Consider the following 27,596-nt stretch of genomic DNA (forward strand, 5'->3'; position numbering starts at 1 on the left):
CTTTAGGTCTCTTGTCAGCTCTCTGAGGATTGCAGCTGTGTGGGGCTGGCCTCAGGCACGGGAGCACCCAATTGTTTCAGGCTTTGGAAGGTGGGGCAAACCTCCTATGTGGGTCTTTGAGAAGCACAAGTCTTCTGCAGCTGACAAGCCCTGCTGCCCACAGGTTTGCACTCACAGTCAACACAGTCCTGCCCCATGTGTGCGCCCCGAAGTGGACCCAGTTTCTCCACGGCGGGAGCCCCACACACTCCACCACCACCCCACACTCTCCATCTGCTCCTTGTGCATGCCCTGCCCCACTGAAGTCGGCTCAGTTGCCAGGCTGCAGAGAATCCAGTCACTGATCTGTGCAGGCCCACAAGTTGCCTGAGGGCTTGTTGTTGGGTGGGGCCAGTCTCTAGGGTGGGCTGCCTGCCCTGGCTGAGCTGGATTAAATTGGTGCTCTAGTGGGTGGGGCAGACCTGGGCTAGCAGGCCCCAAGGAGAACTCCAATGGCGTCTGTGTCAGCACGCCCACACCAGGCCACAACAATGGCCGCTGCCAATGTCTCAGTCCCTGGAGAGGTCTCATCTCTCACCGAGATGCACTCAGGGCCTATCAGGTGAGTCTCTTTTCACCACAGCACTGTGCACCTTTCTTTCTGGTGATTTTAGGTTGCTGTCTGAAACGGGTGAGTGGGCCCTTTAAGAGCCGGTTTTAATTTCTTTGTGAACCAGCTTTCTGGGGGTGCTCCCCAATGTTTTAGTAGCAGGCAAAGGCAGATATTATGCCACTCGTCTTGATTGTGCTGGGTCCACAAAATGCCCACAGCGGGGGCGCTCCCGGCTCAGGGCCCCGTGCCTCCAGGGAGGCTGCGTACCTGTGCGCTGCTTCCGGGCGGCCCTGAGGCTGCGGCTTGTGAAGGCGGTATTTTTCCTCTCTAGAAGGGAATTTCTGCCTCTTCCACCTCAATTAGTATTGTCCTTTGTTGCAGGAGTTCCTCTAATCCAGTTTTCAGTTCTGTCTCGGGTAATTTTTCCATGAGTAGTTGTAAATTGGCTGTGTCCACGGGAGGAGGTGAGTTCACAGTCTGCTTACGCCGCCATCTTGACTTTTCTCCTGTATTTGATATTCTTAAATTTTGCAATAATGTATCTTATATGCAGCATTTTCTTTATTTCCCTGTTTGACACTCTGAGTCCTTTGGATTGAGGTCATCAAAGTTCCTTTAATTTTGAGGAATTGGTCGTTATTTCTTTGAACATTTCTTCCTCTCAGTTTATTTCTTCCTTTGGGACCTGGGTGTTGGCAATTTCACTTCTGTTCTACACATTACAAATCTCCAAATCTTTGAGGTTTTTAATTTTTTGAGTTTGCTGTCTTAGTTTTCTTTGTGTTGTTGGAAATTGTAGTTTACAAGTCCACTGTGAAGGAGGATTTTGTGTGTGTGTGTGCATGGATGGTTATGATGCGTTGGAGCCTCCTTCTCTTCTTTCTTTCTTTTTTCTATTTCCACTCCTGCTCTTGCCTCCACCAGGTTCACCTAGGTGCTTTGGTTCAGAACCAGATCTTATTCCGGCACTTAACTCTCAGCCCGGGCATGGAAGGGGTAGGCATGTCAAATCCAGTTCCCCAGGTAAGTGTGGACCTTGGTCATAGATTTTTTGCCTCCATTTAGTGTGAAGAGCGTCTGTCAACCCCTAGTTCCACAGGCAGAGCCTGGTTCTAGCACCCCGTGCCCCATGCCTGGTGCATTGCAAGTGTTTTGACCTAAGGACGCCACAGGATTTAAATGTCTGGCTGGTTCTGCTGGTTTTGATAGTTCCTGCAGCCAGTGGGCCTTTGGCTTGTGCTCCAGCTGACTTCTGAATCTGAATGTTTCCTTTCTGTTTCTGTTTCACAGAGATGTGTAATAAGTTTTTGAGTGCAGTAATATGTTTTAATTTACTTTTAAAAAGTTATTTTATCATGTTTTTTTTGGTTGTTGTTGAGCATACGTGGGAGGAAAGGTGGGTTTCCACTTAAAATTTCATTGCCATCTTGACTGGAAATTTCCTGACTGGCCTTTACTGTAAAAATGTTACTGTGTTGTTATAAGTGCAATTACTTTGTTCTCAATAAATGTTTCTTTGATGCTAGTGATGAACTGTTTGATATTTAGAAGCATCTAAGATGGTTCTGACCTGACAGGAAGTGTATTTGTGTGCTAGTGGAACCATAGTAGTAGTCTGCAGTTGTCTTCCAGTTAACCAAATGCATAACTGTGAAGTTTGCAAGAATTAAGTTCAACTAATAAATTAGATCTTTTCTTTTTTTGCTTTTCTCTTTTCTGTCCCCTTTTCCTTTTCTTCCTCACTTCTGCTAATACATAAGCCAGGATGTTTAAGAGAAGGGAACATGGAATTTTCTTGCTGCTGTAGAGACAATCCATTTCTGAGGAATAACAGAATACTTCGGTGGCTTCATTCCATACCCAAACGTTTTAGACTAATTGGAAGACAGCAGGTAGAGGATTCAAAGGGAAGTACCTCTGACTTCTTAACTGTTAGGAAATACATTTGAGAGGAAGACAAGGAAGAAATGAGTGAAATGGGAGGGAAAACGCAAAGCCTTGTTCCCTCCATCAATGCGAAAGCAGTTCTACTTAAGTGAAATGACCAGAAGATGAATGGAGAGAATACCTCATCATCAGAACAAGAAAGTTCAACTTAGTAGAGTAAAAACTTATCAGTAAATTAAAATTAAGGAGATGAGCATCCTCTGAATTGTTAGATATGGTAGAATTATCAAGTTCTTGTTCTGTTGTCTTGCTTTAATTTTCTGCCAGTCTTTGAAGATTGTTTTAGTTTATCATGAAAATAAAACACTTGTTCATGTACTCAAGGTCATAAAGAAATCAGACTAAATAGTGAAATCCAGTAGCTGTCATGAAAGGTATGTCCTCTTGCATACTTTTTTTGCCCAATTTTTATGAGAATTTATATCTGTGGGGGGAATCTTAAATATTTGCAAAATAACACTTCTCTGTATTTAACATAATAATAACAGCAACAATCACCACCACCACCACCAACAATATTGCTTAAGGAGAAGTCTGCTCCTTACATCTCAAATTCCTCCAAGGTTCTGTTACATTTGTACATCTTCTCCTTTGTTCTTGCCATCCAATGCCACGACTTCAGTTCTACCTACATGAATCTCAAATAAAAAAAACTGTCCCAGACCTCTCTCCTGAGCTCTGGAATTGTATAACCAACTCTCCTCTGGCTATTCTCACCTGAATTTTTTTATTGGCGTCTCAAGCCCAAGATGTCTACAACTAGTTTTATTATCTCCCACACCCAATTTGTTCCTTGCTTTTTATTCCTTATTCCAATGAATAAATCTACCATTCACCCAGTTACCTAAGCCAAGAACTTGAGGGTCATCTTAGGTTCCTCTCTCACCCTTTACTTTTATTCACAGAGTTCTAATGACTTTAATACGGGAAGATCTCTTGAATCCATTATCTGGATCATACCACTTCCCTACTTAATCCATGCAATAACTTCCCAATGCCTGAGAACAAATTCAGATACTTTAGTGTTATATTCAAAGCTCTTCATCCTACTTCATACTCCTACTTTCTGCTTTTGACCCTACTGTCCAGCCAAATCCAGCTACCCGTGGCTCTGAAAAGTGCCACATTCTCTCTTGTTTCTATGATATTTTCTCTGCTAGGGATTCTTTCATTGAAAGTCTGGCAATTATTTCTTCCTATTCCTGTTGCCTGACTCCCATATCTTTCACCCCCAACCACTGGCAGGTTTGGAAATTCCTTCTCTGAGTCTCAAAGCTCCTTGATACAATCATGGTGTAGCTTACACCACCTTCTGCTGTGTTTGTCTTTACCTGACTGTCTTGGCACTATACTGGGAGCACCTTCGGGTTATGGACTGGCTCTTCACCTTTGTAACTCAGCAGCCGTGATGTGCCTTGTACATAAGTAGAAGCTCAGTAAACGCTTGTTGATTGAATAAAGAGGGTGAGAGATGTTTATGGCTTGAATGGGGAGAGGGTGATGATCGGAAGCTGTGTGTAGATATTGTAACAATACTTTAAAGTTTGTAGACTTTTTTCCCCTTCTTAATTCCTGGAGGCATTGGCTTTCCATATTCATGATATTTCCTGTGGCAGTGAGTCCACAGTCAGTATTTGCTGAAGTCTCCTGATTCGCCTGGCACTACATTGTAATCTCTAAGGATTACCAAGACTGAGACACAGTCTCCATCCTCAAAAAATGCATAATGGAAATGGGGACCTAAAACCAAGTCCTGAAACCATTAGATGACAGTGAAATGCTAACTTCATTGCTGCTTATAGTTGTGAGAAGGAGAGACAAGGCAGAAAAGGTGGTTGGCAAGTGATTTGTGGAGAAGGTGGGAATTAAGCTGGATGTTGTGAGGAAGCCATTTTCTCTTCCAGATGGTGGTAGTTCTATTTCTAGTGAGTTTCTTATCTTGGAGTCTGTTCATAATGAAAGTCCTTCAGCACCGTTTTTGTTCACTTACCAGAACAACCGTGTTCCTCACAGGTGATTTGTCTGTCTGTAGATGCCTGTTAAAAGGTAACACCCAAGGAAAGAAGTCATGTGACACTCAGAAGAAGTGAAGGGTGAAAAACGATGAGAGTATCTGACTTTAATTCTCAAGTACAAATTAGTTTCATAGGATATAAAATCTATATGCCAGAAGTCGTTGAACATAGAATTTTTTTTAAAAAGATTTTATTATTTTCATACTAGTTAAAAAGTATTAACTTGATTTTGGTGAACTAAAGTTTCAGAAATGGTTATAAGTATTTAATGTTTATGTACTTGATATTAGTGTTTCCTTGAATTCAGTGATTCTCATGTAGATAAGCTCATTCCTGAACAGTGAAGGAGAAAGGAATTTTGTGCACGTGGAAAGTAGGGTGAGGTATCTCTTCCTTTGATCAGTTTGTGTAAACATATCCCCTTCTACCAATATTCTTTTCGCTTGAGGGTTCAGGTTGCTACTGTTTGGCAGGAAGGAAGAGAGAAATTCTCTGAATAGAATGTGATGTAATATGTTGAAGGATAATTTGTGCTGTGTCAGTCTGCTTGGGAAAAGGATGTGAGGCAGTGTTGGTGAGCTAGCGTATCTGGTTGTAAAAACATTTCAGGCATCTTTTGAAAGTAACATGAGACCCTTACACTGTACTTCCCCAAAGTTGCTTCTCATTGACAGTTTCTCCTTGTAGGAATGAGTCAGGGAATAGCTGGTCCCAGACTCTCATTTGCTGCTTTTGTTATGTCATGCCCTGCCCTGGAGACAGGGAATGAGGCCCAGAGAGCAGAGGGCCAGGAACCAGGCTCCTGAAGCCAGGAAGCTGCTTGCATCTGACTCACTGTGGAGGTTATCCTGTTCTGCTTCAGAACTGATCATATTTTGCTACTTCTGGCCAAGCCCTGAATTGGCAGCTATCGTGCAGGTAAATGTTTAGGAGTTTACTTTAGATTCTGTGCTGGGGTTACATTTGAGACTTGCTTTAATTTTGAAGGGAGTCATTGCTCATGATGACGGAGGGACAAGAAAGCCTGGGAAAGCTGGGGCTCCAGCCCCTTGTTCTCAGACTTGTTTGCAGAAAAGAACTGAATGGACTTGAGCTATCCAGGCACAGGGAAAGAAGTAGCCTTTATTTCAAAGTGGACTGTGTCCCAGAATGAAAATAAATCGGAAGGAAATCATAGTGGTCTGTCCGTGGGTTTTGGTTCATTTGCCTGAAAATTGGCTCTTCTTTTCAGGTCTGAACTACTCTAATTAGCTACAACTTTTGTGGTGAAGGGCTGTAGGAAAAGTGACTCCACTGAAAAAACAATCATACCGTATTCTAGACTGTACATTTGTGAATGGGGACAGAGCAAGGCTTCATAGGGAGACTTAACAGGGAGAAGGCCTGCCCACATTCGTCTCGTACTGTGCCATGGCTCCCACCCTCCCCAACAACGTGTTATGAAAGAAAAAGCTCGGAAAACTCTACCTTACCAGAACCTTCTGCACAGAATCATCCAGATGTCTTTCCCTAACTGCCCCCATAAGGAATTCCTTCTTCCAGCCATCACCACCATCTCTAACTCCTACTTCCCTGAATTCAGCTTTTCTAGATCTTCATTTCTAAGATTCTCTCTCTTAGGCTTAGTTGTAAGCTGGGTCAGCGTTAAATAAGATTTTTTTCCTACAATCAATTTTCAAGATTAGCATCTTGGGATCTAGCTTACTCAGAGCCCAGAATTTCTCTTGCGCTTCATTATTAGTAGAGTTGAAATCCATCTAGGATGGTTTTCTAAGAGCAGGTTCCTTGCTGTTCCCAGCATTCATACATACTGTATTTCTAGGACCTAGGACTGAGGAAATATCATTTAATCAGCTAGAAGCTGTTTGTGGCTGAGGGTATGGGCCTCCATGTCGTGTGTCGTCTGCTTCCATGGCTGTTTGTTGACCAACTATTGTGACCCATCACTTATAAAATCAAGGCCAAGTCAGTGTCATCTTAATAGAACGTGCTGCCTCTGCAAGGCATCCCGGATTAGCTAATATTAATGGGGACTATGCATTTGGCTGAGGAGTCCAAGCTCTGATGGGTGCTGTACAGGTGCATTTATGGTAGCTGAGAGTACTGTGATAGCAAGAAGACCAGATGAGGGAAACAACTGCTCTGATCAGCGCTCTTTTCCGTCTTCTGTGTTTTCCACCTGAGCCCATAGTGTGTACAAATGATACTAAACGTATCTCCTAGAATGGTCCTCTGTGAATGAATACATCACGCAACCCATTTAAGAAATACGTTTTAGTTTTAGTTTAAAGTCATCCTCTGCAGTCACTGCAGGGGCCTGATTCTTGTATAACATCCTCTCTAATGATCACAGGGAAATGGAAGTTTCTCTGTGTCCGGGATTTTAATAAGTTGAGCTATTAAATTGTAACCCAAGACACCAGGTCAGAAGACCAGGTCCCTTTAGAGTTGTTTAATTTATTATGCACTAAGTAGTGCTTAAAGAACCATCCGGTGACTAGAGAGTGAGAGGTTGGACCCCGCAGGGCTGGTGCACTGCTCTGAATTATTCTTGAGGCTATCATTGATTTGTAACTGTGCTCCTCCTAGGTTAGGAAGTCATTATGGCCGCCATTAAAGCTTTCATCTTCCATTTGATCTGATTTTGATTATTGTATTTTCTTGTGGGGTAAACACTCCTCACTGTGTGTTATCTATGATTTATTTTAAGCATCTTTGGTTAAAAAAAACCCCAAAAATAAAAACTTTAAAGACAGGACACCCAAAAACTCTAAGGCTGAGTGGTAAATGTAATTTTGGATATAATTGGATTGACCAATCAAGTGATGCCGTATAATTATTAGTGGTATTGTTTATTCTCTTCTGAGTGTTTGAAAGTTGATGTTTTTTTTTCCCTCTCTAGGTGACAGTCCTAACCCTCCTAAGGAGGACACCCCTCCTAGCAGTCTAGACTCACTCCCCTCCCCATCTCCCATGACTGTAGCCATCCCCGGGCTTCCTGGACCAGACAAAAACCACCTTCTCGCAGATGGGGGCAGCTTTGGGGACTGGACATCCACTGCGTAAGTAACTGTGCTTCTTTTTGGTGCTGAGGGAAGGAGGGCCGTGACCTTCATTTTGAAGTTTACGTAGCCAGTAGGTACTGAAGCCGATAGATCTAAGGACCTTTGTTCTCTATAATTTGTGGGGCTTCCAAAGGGAGAAGGGTCCGTAAAAAAGGCCTTTCTCCAATAGTGTCTCTGTGTTCCCAGCATGGAAGGGATGGGATGCTATTTCATATCTGTTTTAAGTTCAATTCCATGGCAGTTTTGGGTTGCACGGAAGGAAGTTTGTTATTGTCCTACTGAGGATGTTTTCTCACTAGTTATGCAAACTTTTAGAGATATGAGAATGCATGCATTGTGATCTCAATAGGATCAATAGACTCTTGAAACTCTATAGAATGATATTTTAGTTATATGAATTTTTGAGAGCTTTATGCTAGTGTTCTGCTCTGTTTACTCCCTAGCACTCTGCATAAGTGACAATTGATGGAGGAAATACCTGACTTCATCTTCTCAGTTTGGTTTAGTGCCAGGCGTGTGTAGATCAGCTCAGGTATATTAAGATAGATAATACCAATACAAACAAAATACCATGGACCTGGCTTGACTACATGAGGGTTTGTCTTTCTGTGCTGACTGAGACTGTGGAGTAAATGCAGATTGGTGGTGTGTGGGGCATCAAAAGAGCATCATATTTCAAGCAAATGCTGAGAGAAGCAAAAAAAGAACTCCATTAATAATTACATGGCATTACTTGATTAGTCAATCAAATTACATCCAAAAATACGTTTATAAGTCAGCCCAAGAGTATTGGGTATCCTGTCTTTAAAGTTAAAAAAAAGCTTTTTTTTAAATCAAAGTTGCTTAAAATAAATCACAGATAATGATGTCATCCCACCCTGGCTGGGCATTCTTGGGACTTTAAATGGAATTGGAAAGTGTTCCTCACATTACTTGGCTTTTTATAGTTACTGCTGGATTCACATGAAATCATTATGAACTTATTAAGTATTAAAAGAGGCTGGGAGAAATTTGGTATGCTAAAATTTTGGGGTGACCTGAAGACTTTGAAAATCTAATCAAATCTCAAAGTGAAGCAAAGTGTAGAAACGTTCTCCAGATGAGATTTTTTCCCCCAAGATTGTCACTTATGTATATTTATTTGCTGACGACTGTGTATTATAGATTTAAATTACATATTACTCAAACATGCTTGTCATTTTTGCCATTCTTTTTCCAGAATAAAAATATTCTTTTCACTTTAGTACTGCAAGCAGCAATGACAATGGTTACATAGGAACCTAGAATCTGTAATCCTGGGTGCTCTCGGGGTGGAATTTGGCGTGTGTGTGTGTGTGTGTGTGTGTGTGTGTGTGTTTTAAAGCAAAAACCAGATCTCTAGTTATTTCTCTCAGTAAGTGTATATCACAGTCAGTGGCGAACAGCTTAGTCAGTCATCCTTCTTCCATAGAGGTTCTGTAGAGAAGTGACATTATGAGCCACGTTATAGCCGTTGCTCAATTCACAGCATGTCTATGCTGGAAACATGAAGAGCTTGATATTTTTGGTCATAAATCACACGAGGAGTGAATTCGCCAGCTTCCTATTCATACAAATTTTAAAATGGCATGGAAAGCACTCCAACATTGAGAGGCCAAAAAGGGAGGGGGGAAAATAAGTCATTGAAGCAAGTCTGGAAAAGAGATTTTTGTCATAATGTGGACTTTCTCCTACTTTAAGAACTTGATTTTTTTCTGTGCATTGGATAAAATACATCTGTATTTCTCTTAAGTATATAAAATGTTTCTTGGGAATCTTTTAGAGGATTCACTTCATATTTCAGTCCAGATTTATCATTAAGGTAGAAGTGCTTCTCAAACTTGAGCCCACACCAGAGTCACCTGGAGGGCTAGTTAAGCCCACATTGCTGGGTCTCACCCCAGAGTGCCTTTTAAGGTTGAGGGGAGCCTAAAAATGGGCATTTCTGACATAATCCCAGGTGATGATTGGCAGACTCTGTTTAGACACCTGTCCCTCTCTCGCCCATGGTTCTAGGCATGTGTTGATAGTAAACGGCTTTTCTGAGGAGCGTAATTAGGATAAGTGATATCTTTCTCCTGTTTTTAAAAAAACTCTTCTAGGATGGTGTGTTTGCTGTCTCCAAGTAGCCCTTGTATGCTTCCCCCATACTTTGATTCCCTCTGCCTGAAATATCTCCCCTCCTTTTTTGCTCAAGATAATCTGACCTATCTTCAGGGTCTCATTGAGTTTTCACTTTTAGGAAGCTTTCTCTAGTGCCCTAGTCTACAGGAAGATTCTAAATAATGTCTTTCTCTGTTTATACCCAAGACTTCACGTTAGGAAAATATTGCCTTCTAGTATTAGTTAATATTTACCTTTCATGTTATTTGGTATTGAAGTGGTAGATGTGTATGTCTATCTATGTATCTGTATCAGTATCTCCATCTGCCTGCCTATCTATCTGTCTTAGTTCAGGCTGCTATAACAAAAATACTTTGATTGAGTGGCTTCTTTTTTTTTTTTTTTGGTGAGGAAGATCAGCCCTGAGCTAACATCTGTGCTAATCCTCCTCTTTTTTGCTAAGGAAGACCGGCTCTGAGCTAACATCTGTTGCCAATCCTCCTCCTTTCCCCCCCCCCCCCCAAAGCCCCAGTAGATAGTTGTATGTCATAGTTGCACATCCTTCTAGTTGCTGTATGTGGGACGCGGCCTCAGCATGGCCGGAGAAGCGGTGCGTTGGTGCACACCTGGGATCCGAACCCGGGCCTCCAGTAGCGGAGTGCATGCACTTAACCGCTAAGCCATGGGGCCGGCCCCTGATTGAGTGGCTTCTAAACAACATAAATTTATTTCTCACAGTTCTGGAGGCTGGATTTCCAAGATCAGACTGTCAGCATGGCTGGGCTCTGGTGAGAGCCCGCTTCCAGTGTGCAGACTGCTGACTTCGTGACTCCCACAAGGACTCATAATCCCATTCATGAGGATTCCCCTCTCAGGACCTCATCTAATCCTAATTACCTCCCAAAGGCCCCACTTCCTAATATAGTCACATGGAAGGGGATAGGGTTTCAACATCTAAATTTGGGGGGAACACAAACATTCAGTCCATAACACTGTCTAATCTTTCCTTTACTCCAAGATAGATTATAAAATTCTTAATGATAGGAATTGGTTCTTATGTTCTTTGAACTTTTTAGTGATATTGACATAGTTATTAATAAATATTTTCTTTGCTGTTTTAATAATTATTCATTTATAAAAATACTTTTCTTTTGGAAATCTCGTTTCTTTCTGTATATCATTGAATGTCTCTTAGGCAACTATGTTTGATTTCTGATCCTTCTTCCAGGAATTTCCCAGAATTAATCTCACTATTGTCTGTTAACAGCATTTTTCTTTGTTTTCTTAGCATTTGTAAATTTAGTTTCCCTTGAATTTTTTTGTTTGTTGCTGTGGGGTCATTAAAATTCTATTCAGGGCTTTAAAAAGGAGGCACTGCCTGGGCTGCTTGGTTTTAATCCAGGGTGGTGACTCTCCATTCCAAAATTTACGCTTGCCTTATCTCAGGTCCTGAAGAATGGTATCCAGTGTATGTGGATCACGTAGGACCCCTGTAGCTCCATTGTACAGAACTGCCATGACCCTAGCCACCCGAAAGCAAATTTACAGAGGGAAAACATACAGGCGCCAAGATTCTGATATAGGCAGTGTGTAAATACAGCTGTAGCCTCTGACAGGTAGAAAACAATGCAGCAGAATTGGATTTCTTGGGTTTCTGCTGATATTTATGACTTGTGGGTATTATTAATTGCAGTCAGTCAATGTGGAGCTATTACTTACCCATACACTCAGTAAGGTGATGGGTGACTTGATTGCCAGTGAAGAATTGCTAGCTCAGTCTCCTTGGAGGACATTACATCATAGGTCAAGGTATTTCAAATATTCCAAAGTCATTTTTTTTTTCAATAAAGTAGTTTCTCTAAACAGGTTTTCTTCCATTGTAAATGATGGTGCAGGTACTTGACAAGTAATCCTTTTAGCTTCCCTGCCACAAAAGAAAATCTCTTTTGAGAAATACCAGGCACTGCTATCTGCTTCCTCTACAGATTTCAAATGAAAAGGAACACCTCCTCTGCCAGCATATTCCCACATTCAAGATGGCAGCATCTTAGACTAGCTGTTTGTAGCTGGGAATATTGGTACCCCTAGATGCAACTCACTCTGTGCTCTGGCAGGCCGGGAGAGCAGTAGATCCTTCTCTCCCACCCGATGAGAGGCTTGCCTGAGTTTATCCTGAATGTTAAGACATTCCTCACACATCCATCCCAGGTGCTGTCTACCCAGACTTAATGCTAGTTGCTTAAAATCATTAGACAGTGGATCCCCACTCTATTTACAACCTGTGTCATCCCCAGACTTTGTGTCTTTGTGCTCACTCACTGGTGACCATTTTTATTCTTGTTAATGATATAACTTGCTTCCTTTAAATTGGGCAAACAAATAGATGTTTTCCATAGACAACTACTTGGCATTTTAAATTACTTGACTGTTGGTTCCATGATTGCTTTTCAGAAAGTGAATGAATTTAGCTGGGAGATATCAAAGTGCCCCTTAAATTTGATTTGTGGCTTAGTATACCACAGCAAACCATGAGTGATTTGTCTGAAGTTCAGAAAAATAATCATCTTAAAGAGTTTTTAACAGATTTCTGTGAAATTTGGTACACACCTAGAAATTATAAGGTAGCAGTCATAGGCCAACTTTGTCTTCACCTCCTCCCTTCCTGCCTTTTTCTTTTCTTTTTCCCTCTCCTCCACCCTTTTAGGGAGGGCTTCCTCGCTCCGTTCACTCCTTGATCTTACTGCGCCCAGCCCTTGTTGGGCCAGAGGCAGTCAGTTCACCCTAGAAGTTGGTGTCTTACATTTTTACCTCTTTTGTTAGGATTATTGTTTCAAAGAAAATTGGAACTTTATCTTTTAAAAGTTCTCTTTCTTTTTTTTTTTGGTATATCTGCTTTTTTGTTAACTTGACTAAAATGATCACATATTGCTTTTGTAACAAGGGAAGGAAAGCTATGTAAATTTAAAAAGAGATCGAGAGAGTGATACATAACGCAAAGGAATGAATTGCCCATCATAGGAATTTCCAGCATCCTTATTGGCTAGTAGGGAAGTCATAGCCTAATAAAGTATGCACCTTTTCTCTGCTTCCTTGTAGGTTGGCCCTGGTGACAGAATGTGGTGGGTTACACTGATGAGATCTCTAGTAGAGCAGTGCCTTCATATGGAAGGATGTGCTCTCTGGTGCTGGGTACTCTGAAGAGTGGATTGGAAGCCAGTCCCCTCTCCCATACCTAAGTGAGTGGCAAAGTCCCTGGGCAGGTTGAGAAAGATTAAAGTCTAAGAAAGCTCAAGTATAAGGAGGATCAATTTCAAATGAGCAGGAGGAGCTTGTCACCTTACTGTGACCCCACAGCAGCCTTTTAAATTCTGCTCAGAGGTTAGCTGCTTTCTGGACCTTCTGTTGGGAGACTGGGGACTGACAGGGAGCAGAAGCTTTTGCAGAGAATGCTTGATTAGACAGTTACCCTCTTGCATTTCTCAGGATCAGAGGCCATAGAGCATTAATTATTGAGGACCACTAGATTTTGTTTTAGCTGCTTTATAAATGATATTTCATCTTAATTCTTATATCAACCTGGTGGGGTAGATATATCTTCATTTTTAAAGATAAGAGAAACTGAGGCACAAAGAGAGTATCAAAATTGCCCCAAGCCACATGACTAATAAGGGACAGAGGTGGAGTTTGACCCTGATCTGTCTGCCCCAGTGATGTCTGGTTCCGCTAGACTTGTTTTATGGTAGGGATTGAAATTGTGTGGTTGCCTGTGGGAACACTGTTCGAATTGTAAGTTATCCCCGATTCTGAGACCCAGTGAGATGACTGTGGCTGTCAGCTGGTCATTGCCCTTGTTTTGAAGAGGGAGCACTCACCCTCCGTTATGCTCCCTCCATTATGTCATGTGGCTGTGGTTTATAATTATCTATGGGGAATAAACACTTGAATCTGGTGGCTGCGCATCCATCATCCAACACCTTTGGCTGAGATTTGGGGAGGAGGGCATCCTCCCCCACAACAGAGCTAAGAGACCTGGAACTGTGATATTTTGCAACAGAACAGAATCCACAATCTTTTTATGAGTGACATGATATCTACTTATCTCCCTTTAGCTTCAGTAAAGCTCTTGAAGCTAATCACAGGGCCCATATACTTGGCCATTGACCATAAATGTCTATTCACATTCATTTTTTTGGGTACGACTCTTGTCCTGCATATTTCCTTGAATTTTCTCTCCAACTTTGTATAGAAATTGTGCCATCTGACTGCCTAGCATCCTTACATCCTTCCATACGTGACCCTTGTGCTTTTGGTACTTGTGTTGTGTACTTGGCACTTGCATGTGGCCTAATTCACATCTTCCTTTGCTGTGTTGTTAACTATAGGTTCTCAATATCATAGGTTTTATTTTCAAACCAGAATGTTGATTGTTCATTGAACTTTCAAGCCCCGTAATGAAGAGTTGACTTGCCAAAATGAAGACACATGTCTGAATTCCATAGTAGCTTTTCTATTGCTTAAGACTCAAAAAAAATTTAAGTTTTCTCATTAGTCTTGTTTTGTTTTTTAGTTTCATTAGGGTTTTTTGTTGTAATTTATCATTTGTGGTGCATGGACTGATTGGCTGTGTCTCAGTATCTCAATGCAGGCAGAGGCCTCATGAGCCCTCTGTAAGTTGGAAGACAGTTGAGACAGAAAACCACTGATTTTAGAGTCAGACAGGCCTGGCTTTGCATCCTCATTCTGCTTCTTAAAACCTTGGAGACCTTATATAAATTATTTAAGAAAACCAAGGCTTAGCAAGATTATCTGTAGAAGCGCAATAGCAACGTCCACCCTTCTGGACTGTTGTGAGGTTTCAAGGTACCACCTGTAATAAAACCCAGTCACTGCTCCCCTGAGAGCTCCAGGCGGCCACCTGCTTGGATTTTCCTTCCCTCCGAGAACCTAATTTGATATTCTTAGATTAACTTGACCCGACTTCCTGGTTTGTGAGTTATGTAATCCTCTCACTAAACAGCTCAGGGAAATAACCTCTTTGGCCCTGGAGAAGCCTTAGATGTTGACCTGAAGTTGTGTTGTTTCTGGCAGTTACTGTAGTTGTTTCAGGAGGACTCAGCTTGTTGAGGCGCCTCTCCTAGCTCTCTCTGTAGGAACCTCCATTGTAGAAGCCTCTGAGAATAGGGCCCTTGGATATCGCATGACCAAGGCATGGGGTTCCCATTGGGTCCCAGCCAACTCTGTAAATTGTTCTGAGAGGTATGGGTAGTTCACCCATCACAACAGGTAATGCATAAAACAGCTTGGTAAGTCACAGGAGGATTTATCTTAGCAGAGTAACATGGTACCCCTTTTGAGCTGTGCTTGGCAGCCTCTGTTTTATATGTTTTAGGCCTCACGTTGGGTGGCAGCTATTTTCCACGTAAGAATTGAGCTGGTAGAAACATTCTTGTCAGTTACCCTGCAGGACCACAATGCTGAGACCTCTAAAGCCCCATAATTTTCTGAAATGAAGCTACAGTTCCTTTTCCGTTCAGCCAGCCAGCTGAAGTTCAGGCCTCTTACCTGATTCCACAGTGATCATTGGAAGGAAGATAAATGGGATTCAAGGAACACTCTTTGAGTGAAAGATTGGTTGGAGGTGCAGTTCTAAGACAGTTCTTTTATAGCAAAACCAAAGAAAATGATCACCCTGGGAGCGAACTCTGTAAGATGTAGGATGACTGGATGGTGGTATCCTCTCTTGTTGAGGAGGAAACCATGCAGGAGCCTCAGCATCCCACAAGGTGAGGACTGAGTGTGCAGCGCGGCCGCGTCCAGCCTCGAAAGGCTCTGTCTTATCTTTGCTCGAGTGATGTCCTGTGTTGTCCTGCCTCCTCTCCCTGTCCATCCCTCTTCTGCAAAAGACACTGTTTCTCAAGGGTGAACAAGTTATTGCTTTTACATGCTGACTTGATATATCCACTGCCTCTCTCCTGCATGGGAGGTGATTGTGAGCAATTGGTGAAGAGAGCTTCTGCTGCAGGAAAGCTTGGGCGTTTGCAGATTGGCTTCTGGCACACACGGGAGCCCCATGCCACAAAGCCTGTGAAGACAGAGGAGGGGTAGCAGGGGCTTCTCGGGCTTAGAGTTTGCCATCATCGTCTTCATCTTCCCCAACTCTCCACTCCCAGTGGATTCTCATCTGGTCTGTCTAGTCTGGGAGTCAACAAACTGTGGCCCACTGCTGCTTGTTTTTATAAATAAAGTTTGATTGGAACACAGCCCCCCAGTCATTTACATTTTGTCTATGACTGCATTTGCGCTGCAGTGATGGCAGAGTTGAGTTGCGAGAGAGACCATGTGGCCTGCAAACCCTAAAGTATTTACTGTCTGGCCCTTCACAGGAAAAGTTTGCTGACCTCCATCTAACCTATAAACAAAACTAATCTTTTGGGAAAAGCCCACGTTTCTTAAAACCTGGTTTCAAGAAGTGTGGTTAATTGCCGTGTTTTTGATGGGCATTGCAGGTGACTTTTAAATGTAACCCCCACGAGTCTTTTCTTGACATTGAACCAACCAAAAGTTTTCCTTATGCTTTTTGGATGCCTTCAAGCGTGCAATCATAATTTCAAAAGGCCTGTAGTGTTTCAATGATTAAAAGGTTTATTTGGGGTTGTTCTTTTTACTGCCTATTATTTAAAATAAAAGTTTTATTTTGAAATAGTTGTAGATTTACAGAAAAGTTACAAAGATGGTACACAGAGTTCCCAGAGACCCTTCACTCAGCTTCCCCTACTGTTAACATCTTACCTGAACTGTGGTACTTCTGTTAAAAATGAGCCATTTACCTTGCTACTATACTATTAACTTACAGACTTTCTTTGGATTTGACTGGTTTTTCCACTTGTATCCTCCTTTTGTTCCAGGATCCAATCTAGAATACCACTACATTGCATCTAGCAACTTTTTTTTTAAAGGGTAACATCCACTTAATATGTGTAGTTTTTTACCTTTGACACAGATTATTTGTTGTCTTTGGTAAAAAAATGCTTCATTATGGTGATATAACCCTAGAAACCAGAGGCAAGATCTGACTCAGAGGTACCTAATGCGAGTAATAAGGTCTTCATTTATTGAGGGCTTGCTGCGATCCGGTCACTGCGGGGAGCTTTACACCATAAGCTCAATGAAATTTTACAGCGACCCAGCCTATTAACGATTACCTTCATTTTAGCTAAGGAACCCGAGACCAGGGAGTTTGTTTCTCAGTTGTGGATGACTCTCAGCCAAGGCTAATGATGCCAACTGTGCACCAGCCTCTGAGAGGCACTCTGAATCATTCTCTTCCTCCTTGCACAACCTCTAGCTAGTGAGGGGTGACCTTTTTATTTACAAAAAAAGGAACAAGCTTAGGGAGATTAAGAGACTGCAAATGGGCACGCAGTCCGAGCTGGCTTTGGAACCCTTGTCTCTGTAGAGCGGCGGCGTTTCAGGTGCTTGTAATTAACGTGATTAAAACCCTTCAGGAGCGCTCCCTTGCCTTTAGCATATGGTCCTGCCCCTTGTATCTCTCTCTTCCATTCTTCTCCTTGTATTCTGTTCCAGCCACTCAGAAGGACTTGAGGTTATGAGCTCTATGCTGTCTTGTCAAAACAGGTTTTAGTACCTTGAGTAAGTCACTTCGACCTTTCTGAGATTCAGTCTTCTCGTATGTCATGTGGAATGGTAGCGTAGTTGGGAATGAGTAAATTAATGTATGTGAGTTGTGTCTAGCACGGTGTCGGACTGTCAGTTTTGCTTAGCAGGAGCCTGGGTGTGCAGAGGTGATGATATTGATGGCTGCATCAGCTCGGGGCAGATACCACCTCCTCCAAAAAGTCTTCCTGGATGCCCACATGCTGGTTAGTTGCTCCCTCCTCTGTTCTCCTGAGGGCCCCCGGGCAACTCTCTACATGGCGCTCGTCACACTGTGTTATAGTTATCAGTTTGTCATTCTCCACTCACTTGACTGGGTGCTCATGGGGAGCAGATGTCATAGTCCCATGGGTGTCCTCAGGGCCTAGCACAGGGCCTGACAGGTAGTTCTCAGACCATGAATGATGAGTGAGCAGGGTCCATTTCAAACCCTTCTAATGGCAGTGAAGGCCTCCTTGCCCAACTCCCTGGTTATGGCGACTGTCTCGTCACAGGCTCTTGTTTGCTCCTCCACTGCTGTCACCCTCGTTATGCTCATTTGGAACCGACAATGTGCTAGCTATGGAATTCTCCCTCTCTGGCACTTAAGGAATAACTGTGGCATTTATTGGAACAAAGATTTCCCATAATATACAGATCTACAATATTTCCTTCTGTCTTTATTAACATTTTCAAACACTTTTGCCCAGGACAGCTGTTCTAGACTTATGCTGTACATTTCCCAGACTGGAACGAAAGAGCATTTCACTGATGTGTTAGCTTCTGCTCGGAGACCTTGCAAATGAGGTTTTAAAATCTTTCATTCCAGCACAAACTTCTAATTTGATTCTGACATTATATAACCATAGTCAAATATCTTGGTATTAGGAGGATTTAATCACTTCAAATAAACAGTCATTTCTTTTCTTGATATGTATTCTCCCTATTCTCCATCCTTCGAATTTTGAAGTACGCTCAGTGCTCCAAGAGCCTGGAATCGGGTGCCGGTCTCGCCAGCACTGCCCGACGCCTGACCCATCTGTGTTATGCAAGAAATGTTTGTCAGAGGCAGGAGCCTTCTGGTGACTGGTGCAGCTGTTGTCGAATTTTAACAGTGAAGGCCCTAACTCCCCTCCCCCATATCTGAAATGTTTGTGCTCTTCTGCTGCCAAAAAGTTTTTAATATGCGTGGAGCGTAGAGTCTGGTATTGGAGAAGATTGGGTCACAGTTTGAATCAGAAGCAGCATATACTGCTAATTTGTTACATTTTATAAAAATAAACTCTGTAAAGTGTACACATACACAGATACTGTCATAATTTCATGTTTTCGAGGTTTTATTCCTCCCTACCACGAAAGCTAGAGGGTCTTTCCCTGAAATACAGACCTGTTTTTCCAAAGCAAGAGTGTTGATTCTTTTTATAGAAGAGAATTCTCTCATCACTTTCACAAATGCGTATTCTACTCCCAGCTCATCGTCTTCCCCAACTCCTCCACTCTGCCCTGCCCTACCCTGTCCAATGTGAAAATGGAGAGGAGTCCTGTTTGGGGAGAAGATTCTTTCGGTTTAGTGTGTGAAATTGGGAAGATAGCAAACAAACAGATATTAGTATTTCTCTGTAATTTATTTCTGTTTCGGTAAATGTGGTTTCTGAGCTTTTCAGGAAGTTGAGTTCTGCCTCCATTTTTGCAGACCACAGCCTGGCTTTCAGGAAACATGTGGCACTTAGGTACTTTTTTGTAATTGGTCAGCAGCTCATCATTAAATAAAATTGATGGTTTGTGATCATGCCAGTCTTACTCATCAAAAATCTGTAGTTAAAGGGGCAGCAGGAAGAAGGAAATAAGTAGATTTTTTAAAAACTGTTTAAATTTGGGATGTGATAGAAGACACTCAAAATATTTCATTATGTTCTAGCAGGTAATGAACTTTTTATTTTTAGATCACGTGTCTTTTTGTGTGTGTGTGTGTGAGAGGAAGATCAGCCCTGAGCTAACATCTGTCGGCGATCTTCCTCTTTTTTTTTTTTTTTGCTGAGGAAGATTGGCCCTGAGGTAACATCTGTGCCCATCTCCCTCTACTTTATGTGGGACGCCACCACAGCATGGCTTGACAAGCAGTGTGTCGGTGCATGCCCAGGATCCAAACCTGTGAACCCCGGGCCGCTGAAGCAGAGCGCTTGCACTTAACCGCATGTGCCACCGGGCTGGCCCCCAATCGCCTATTGTTTTTGATCTTTAACCCAAAGACTTTCTTAGCTGGGATTCTTTGAACCACAGCATATAAAAAATGACCTGAGTGAGTAATTTCTTAGTTCTCCTGAGGAGGATGACATCAAGAACTGTGAAATCTGAATTTTTACTCTGCTTGCAAGCTACCACATTTGCCTGCCATGGTTTCATGGATGCTGACAGAAGACATGGGACCCCTGGTCAGAGTCAGAGGACTCTCCTAGTCACAGCCCTGGCAGTAGACAGAGTGTTAATTCCTCCCAGTCCCAATTCCCACAGGCTGATGCCCCGTGGGCCAGGTAACACCTGCATGTGGGGTTACAGGAGAGGAACCCAGAGCTTAGGAAACCCAGATCTTTTTTTATTTTAATTGAGGTCAAATTGGTTTATGACATTATATAAATTTCAGGTGTACATCATTATATTTGGACTTCTGTGTAGACTGCATTGTGTTCACCACCAAAAGTCTTGTTTCCATCCGTTACCATACACGTGTGCCCCTTTACCCCTCGTGCCCTCTCCTCACCCCCTTCCTCTCTGTTCTTTGTATGTTAGTCACCAATCTGTCCTCTGTATGTTAAGCAAAGTAAGTCAGACGAGAAAGACAATTACCATATGATTTCACTCATATGTGGAAGATAAACAAGGCAACTCAGATCTTTTATGATGGGCAGTAAAGCTTGCTCTTTGCTCCACAAGGAGAGACAATCTCTATCTTCCAAGGCTGTTTGCTCTACAAACATCCTTGAAAAGATAGTTCAGGACAAAGGCAGCCAGTGCCTCTGCTCACTCAAAGCGCAGAAACACGAGAGACCCATGGAGAATTGTCTTCCAACCCATAGGTAGCTACAACCATTCTAGATGTATTGGAGAGATGCTCATTGATTATATACACAGGTCCTCAGAGCTTAATTCTCTCCGAGGGCCCCGGCTGAGAAGAACTGCTAGAGCTTTGCTATGGGCTGCTGTTTCTGAAATGCCTAGTGTTCCCCTAAAAGGTTTTAAATCAAGAGAAAGGGAATATCAGCAATTCTCTTTTAAAAGTAATATTTTCCTCTACTGCTTTTTGAGAAAATATATGTATTATACTTTAAAGAATTAAATAGTTAAAAATATATGTATTATATGTATATATTATATTAAAATGTATACATATTATATTAAAATATGTACATATAATATTAAAATATATACATATAATATATGTTAAAAATATATGTATTATATTTTAAAGAATTAAATAGTTTAAAAAATTTATCGTTATTACCAAAAAAAAATAAATTATGCAAATTCTGGTGAGTAGGAGATGATTTCTCTAAAGAAGCTCGTGTTTACAGTTTCTTGCTTTCAAAAAAAATACAGACAGTTTGCTTTTGGGAGACACCTATGAAATACACCGTCATCTGACCTCTACTGGCTAAGATGAGAACTCATTTTAGGACTTGAGTACAGGTATATTTATTGAACCACTTCTTGCCTCATCCCCACTCCTTGCCTGTGAAAAGTTTCTTGTATCCAAGCAGCTACTCTGTTCTGTTTTCCAAACTTTGTTTTGCTACGTGGGGCTCCTCTTTCACGGGACTTCCAATTCACCGCATGACTTATTATTCTTCATTTCCATAGAGACTGTTTCCAAACTTGTGTTTTGCTCCCCGTTATGAATATTCCAGCTCGCAAAGTTTGCCCATGTGGGATTCTGAAATCCAAAGAAGTACCCAGCTGAGACTTCTGAGATACTGTGGAGAAAACCCAGAAACTCAAATACAGAAATTGAAGTCTAAGTGGGAAGTTGGAAAGGTTGTCCTGGTGAACCAGTTAGTGCTGGATCACACAGCACATCTGTATGTTGAACGGCAACAAAAAGATCACAGAAAACAGAGAAAAAAGGCAAATATTGAGAGCTTGACCCTGGAAAAGGATGGCTGATGCTGAGTTCCTGTTTTGGGACAGGATGGAGAAAGCCAAGCTAAGAGAGAGGCCCTCACTTTCAGCATCTGCTGTTCCAATAATTGTTCACTTTCCAAAAGGGATATTTTCCCTTTACAGAAAAACAAATGCACTTTTTTTTTTAAGAGAAAGAAGTGAGGATTAAGTAGATAACAGCTATAAAATTTATGATTTTTATTTTTAAAGAGCCTTATAAATGTAGCATCTTTTTTTATTTTTTATATTTTTTATTTTTAAAGAGCCTATAAATGTAGTATCTTCGTTACTTTATCTTCATCCTGTAGCTGTCCTCCCTCTCAGCAGATGGATGGCCGTCATTTAATCGCTTGAGTATTTATGACTAGAAAGAGTTGATGGGGGTGTGGTGAAACATCTCATCTTGCACCACCACCACCCTCCAAGCACCTTGAATAATTGCTGGGAGATAAAATGGCAATTGTTTGGCTGACTGTGGTCTTAAATTCTCTTTCAGAGCTCCTCTCCCTTCCTGATTAGTAAGACACCACATAAGATTCATTTTCTGATAAAGAATTGAGTGACTTTTGCTGCTGGTGATACAGATCACTTTGAGATTTATAGGTTTCTTTGCTTGGTATGAAATAGGTTTTATGACTTCCAAATGAACGGCTGGATAGGGGGATGGTAAATAAGTTGTTCATAGAATAATGTTTTTTCAATGCGTATCTGCCACCTCCTTTTCTGATCAAAGGGTAGGAAACCTTCTGTGTACTAAATATCTATTAAGTCAGTAATGTAGTATTTCATGTACCTGATTTATAAAATCCAATTTTAGTTTTAGAACGTCTGAATTGGTTGCTAAGATGTTGGTTGAAGACTTCAGGTGCCTGGTACACTGCCTGGCTTTGTGAGGTCTACGAAAAGAGTTAAAGACTCGCTCTTGCCCCAAAGCAAGAGAAATACCTGAAACCATCACAGAACAACTCACGTCAAGCTGCCCTCCCATTTATTGGTGTGACGGGCCTTCAGAGAAGGTCTGTGACTTAGGAGAGGCCAAAGTGGAGGTGTGTTGGGGTAGGCCGACCTAGAGCTGAGCTGAGGAAGGGACAGATGAGAGTGGGCAGAGGAGTGGGAGAGCCTGAGGGATGAGGAGAGACAGGAGGCAGAGTGCAGGAATGTCAGGGAAGCAGAGCTGCAGGCTGACCCGCCAGGGTATGGGGCAGGGGAGCCCCTGGAGGGCAGGTGGGGGAGCACACTAGTTCTTGGAGAGGCAGACGGACTAGACTGGGTCTTAGGTGGCTGAGTATGGCTGATTGACCTGGCCAAGTTGGAGGAAGGGGGCTGGGGGATTAGCCAGGAGACCATAGTGGTAACATGAGCGTGAAGCTATGAGAAGGAGATAGTCTCCTGACACTGATGAGAAAGTAGGGAAAGGAACAGCCTGGGAGCTATTTGAAGTACAAGTGGACAGAACGTTGTGTTAGTTCTCCTCAAGAAGAAAGAATCAAAGCTAATGCTCAGGAACGTGGAAAGACAGGGAAGCTGCTCTTGGAAACTGGTTGTAGCCGAAGAGGGTGACTCTGAAGTGAAGAGTATCTAGGATGTAGCAGCCGTTCAATACATATGTTTTGGATATGTAATTGAATGAAATGAGAAGCTTTCAGCACTGGCTTTTAAAGCAAGCTTCATATACCATAGTCACAAGCCTCCAGTTTTGAAATCATTGAATAATAATTTAGTTCAGATGAACACATATTTATTGAACTTTCCCTTCATGTTTAGAGGCCCCTCCATGAGTCTGTTCACTGACCTTTTTATGTTAACTTTTTTTTTTTAATTTGCAAATATTAGGGAATGTTAGGTCATCAAAGATATTTGCTGTTCATTGATTTCTCCCTTAAATGCTTGTCTTTGGTCCTCTCTAGAAGAATCTCAATTCCAAGTAGCATTTTTTTCTGAGTTGCCACATGTATATATGACCACATGAAAGAGGTTTAAACATTAAAAGGCCACATGTTGAATTTCTGGAGATATAGATCATGGGCTTGTCTGTAGATTCTTGTGACTTTCCCTATAAGCAGAAAATATGAATACCTCAAAAGTCCAAGCAACTATTTTGGGCAATTGGATTCTGGTGTCCTAATTAGTGAACTGATAAGATGCTAGGTTGGACAAGACTAGATCTTCTCCACAAACTTGGTGAAGTACAATGAGGCATCTCTAGTTTCAGGATGTGGCTCTTGGGGCTACAGACCGGGAGGATATGGAGAGGACTCTGTCCCTTCTGGTCATCAGGAGAGATAAGGGGCTATCATCCCAGCCATTTAGGATTGGGCTGTTGTGTATTTGGTGTTCTGTGGCCTTTACAGTATTAATCTTATCCTTCAAACTTTCACCCTTAGCCCAAGCCAGCCCCGATCATCTATGGTCCAGTGGCTTAACCCGCAGTCTCTGACCACATCAAGCTGCAACCCAGCTGTTACACCTCCTTCACCCAAGTCATCGTCTTTCCCCCTCTCTCCTCCTGCCACCATAGCGGACAAGCCACCTGAAAGGTACGTGGTTTGGAATATGATGTAGAATATGGGGCCAGCACACAGAAGGGGCTTGATCACCCTGAGCAGGTTCTTGTGGTCTTGGCTGGAAAACGCTTGCTCAAGTTCTTCCAGCTCCTAGACATAGTATACAACATTTACAACTTTGTCTTGGGGCTGTGCTTTGGTTCAGGAGCAAGGACGTCCTTATGAGAAATTTGCCTTACGTGAGAGCTGCTTGAACCTACTCTGCCATTTTGGTGCTGGATGTGCATTTATGTAACTGCTTATTTTGGAAGACCTTCTTATACGTGACTATAAAGCACAGGCTTTGTGTTAAGGAATGTAAACTGGGCACTGGGAATGGTAATTACCATGGCCATTTACTGGCCAGTTGTGCAGAGGCCAGAGGTGCCGGCCTTTAGCAAGCCCTTTCTCCTGGGTAGCCGGATGGAGCTCTTCTTAGCATTAGTGGCTTTCCCAACCCCAGTGAGAGGGGGGACTTCCTTCTGCTTCGGTTCAGATCCAGCTAACAGCATGGTTTCTGTCCTTCCCCAGTATGCTCTTTCCCCACAAGGACATACAGGACCTTTTGACAGGTGGTGAGATGCTGAGCCTGACGTTCCTTTTGGGGTCAGCAGTGAGGGGGTCAAATACAGACCCAAGTGAGAACAACAGGCCCTTCCAGAGTGGTGTGGAAGCAGACTCATAGTCTAGAGAGATCAGTGTCTGCGGTGCATTGCTGAAGCCACTTAGCATGTGTGCCTCTGCACCTCACTGCCTTGTCTTCTGTCTCCCGACATCAGTGCTTTTCCTAATAGATAAACCGAAATAAACATGCCCTGTGGTTCTGATCATGCTGAACATTAGGAAAGGGCATCCCACCAGGTGGCGAGGAGAATTAGATGAAAAGCTTCAGTGAAAGCATCTCAGAGAGGGTCCCTAAAGAAAGACTGGAATTTGAAACCCATCATTTACTTGAAAATCAAGTGCTTTCGTTTTGCCTGATGTTCCCTTCCCTGCTAATTTCTTTTTTGGGAGGAGTTGCCCTATGGTTGACATACAAATGAGATTTGGGACATGGGGGAGAGAGGAAGGTGAGGTTTGTCTCTCCCAGTTTCTCACATTTTAATTTGTGTCTTCCACATTCCCCTTCTAGCATTATCAATCGGAAGGCTCGAGCGGTGTATCCATGTGAAGCAGAACACAGCTCAGAATTATCTTTTGAAATAGGAGCAATTTTTGAGGATGGTAAGTGTGAGTGGGAGCTTTGTGGTAGGATATATTCTGTCACCCCAGAATGTCTGCAACCCAGAGCAAGCAGTCGCTGGGTGTGGTGTTGTCAGGAGCACAGGTCTGTCCCTTCATGCTCTGGACAGGAGAGAGTGGGCCCATTTGGCTCCCAGGAACTGAGCACTAGCAGCCTATGTCTTTTTTTCTTCTTCTTCTTTTTTTTTTTTTGCTGAGGAAGATTGGCCCTGAGCTAACATCTGTTGCCAGTCTTCCTCTATTTTGTATGTGGGTCACCACCACAGCATGGCAGCTGCCGAGTGGTGTAGGTCTGCACCTGGGAACTGAACCCCGGGCCGCTGAAGCAGAGCGTGCTAAACTTAACCACTAGGCCATCAGGGCTGGCCCCGGGGGCCTATGTCTTGATGGCTGGAATACCACTTCTGCTTTAATCTTGGTTATTTTCCATGCTTTTAACTCTTGTGGGCCTTCACTCAGGACATCTTTCTCCTGACGTAAAGAGGCTAGTGCCACTCGAAGTTCAGAAGTATTTCTGATTTCCATCCTTTGTTTATTCTCCCAGCGTCCCCAGCCAAGCCTCCTGAAAGTTTCAGGTTTGCCAAATCTGAGTTACAGAAGAGTAGTATTGTAGAAAAATTTTGGTTTATAATTCCCTTACCATTCTTACACTTGCGTGATTTTTGCTTATTTGAAGAGTGTGTGAATCTCTAGTTATGGATATTGACTTTGCATATTGAAACAAGGGTGTAGATTTTATTTGAGTGTTTTATATTCACACACAGCATTTAGGAGCTCTACCTGGCTTAATATTTCACAGATTTCTCCTGTGGTTCAGTGTCTGTCTCTTTTTCCTTCTCCTTGATTTTTTGCTTCACAGCCCTGCTCATTATGAAATTCATTGGTTGCTGTGGAAACAGTGATGTTGTGTGTGGGTGGAGCTGCCCGAAAGAGTTCTGGGGAAGGAGGCAGAACCCTAGATGCTTGGGATGGAATGGTTGATTAGCCAGAATGTTTGGAATATACCGAATACGTCAACACAATGCATAGTGGTATATTGTCAGTAATGCAGCACTGCTGGTGATTATTTTTCTGAAAGCAAGTTAGCTCATTTAGAGTAGATTTCTATATATGTGTGATATGTACTCTCGAAAGCCAGGGACTCCTGAGAGTGTCAGAAAACAAACAACAAAAAACCCCACATACGACAGAATTTTACTTTGTGGAGAAATTTGTTCTGGGAGGAGAAGCAAAATCATTCCTCTGTTGCCATAACATACCTACATGCACATTTGCCAGGAGAGTGTGTAAAGCAGCTGCCCTACTCCAGGCCTGTCACATACTGGCACACCATATGGCAGGAGGGAAGCTGAGATGGTAGCATTGAAGCCCACCCATTTGAGGAATGATGATGAGTTTTTATACGGTGTGATTATATTTGCTTAGGAGCCTCTGGAATCCCTTATACCCTGTCTTTTGTGAGATGTTTACCTTGGTGGAAGGTGTATCTTTTAGGATGCCTTTGGCTGCCAGTAACAAAACCTGACACAACTGGCCAAATCAGTCATGAAAATGGATTAGCTCACACAGCAATATGTCTGGAAGTAGGGAGCTCCAGGGTTGGTTAATTCACATTCTCAAAGGTGTCGTCAAAGACCACAGTATTTCCATCTCTGCTGAACCATTCTCAGCTTCTGAACAGGGGCCTCTGGCTGGTTTCCCTGGTGGACACAAGATGGCTGCCACAGTTCCGGGCATCATGGCTACAGTCAGCCCCAGCAGAAGGGGGTCCCTCCTTCTTGTGTTCCCTATTTTGAGAATGAGAAAACTTTTCCAGAACTTTCTTCCTAGTTTACCTGTTCTCACGTCTCAATAACCAGGATGGAGTGATATGCTCACCCTGAATCCATTACCAGCAAGGACTTAGATCAGTCAGAACCATACTGGGCACAGGAACACCTCCTCTGGGCACACAGACGTGTGAGTGAGGGTCAGGACCTCAGGCAAATCTGGTTCTGCCAGCACGGATAACAGGGGAAAGGCCGATAGATGTCTGACACAGGAGGCGGAAGTGCTCCACTCTGACGTCCCTAGGTGACTTGCAGGAGTCCTCCTAAAAAAAAGTATGTGTGTGACTGTGTGTGTGTCTGTCTGTCTGTCTCTTTCCCCACACATACACACCAGTCCCTGTACACGCACGCACGCACACACACACTCAGTATCTCAGTGTGTTTTGGACGAGGGGCATGATTGGTAGCAGGTAGCTTTGGGTTGTCAACTCTGC

At 42.7% G+C, this 27,596-nt stretch overlaps 1 protein-coding gene across 2 annotated transcripts in view; it reads left to right on the forward strand.

The window, feature by feature from the left end:
• Window positions 1-27,596, forward strand: part of ARHGAP10 (Rho GTPase activating protein 10) — a 291,364-nt gene that overhangs the window by 255,809 nt on the left and 7,959 nt on the right. For both annotated transcript variants that reach the window (XM_058550168.1, XM_058550169.1), the window contains exons 20-22: window positions 7,457-7,616; window positions 23,933-24,085; window positions 25,224-25,315. In XM_058550168.1, the coding sequence (XP_058406151.1) occupies window positions 7,457-7,616; window positions 23,933-24,085; window positions 25,224-25,315 (405 nt within the window). The remainder of the gene's footprint in view (window positions 1-7,456; window positions 7,617-23,932; window positions 24,086-25,223; window positions 25,316-27,596) is intronic.

The sequence above is a fragment of the Diceros bicornis genome, chromosome 11 (genome assembly GCF_020826845.1).
Source record: "Diceros bicornis minor isolate mBicDic1 chromosome 11, mDicBic1.mat.cur, whole genome shotgun sequence".
NCBI lineage: Eukaryota > Metazoa > Chordata > Mammalia > Perissodactyla > Rhinocerotidae > Diceros > Diceros bicornis.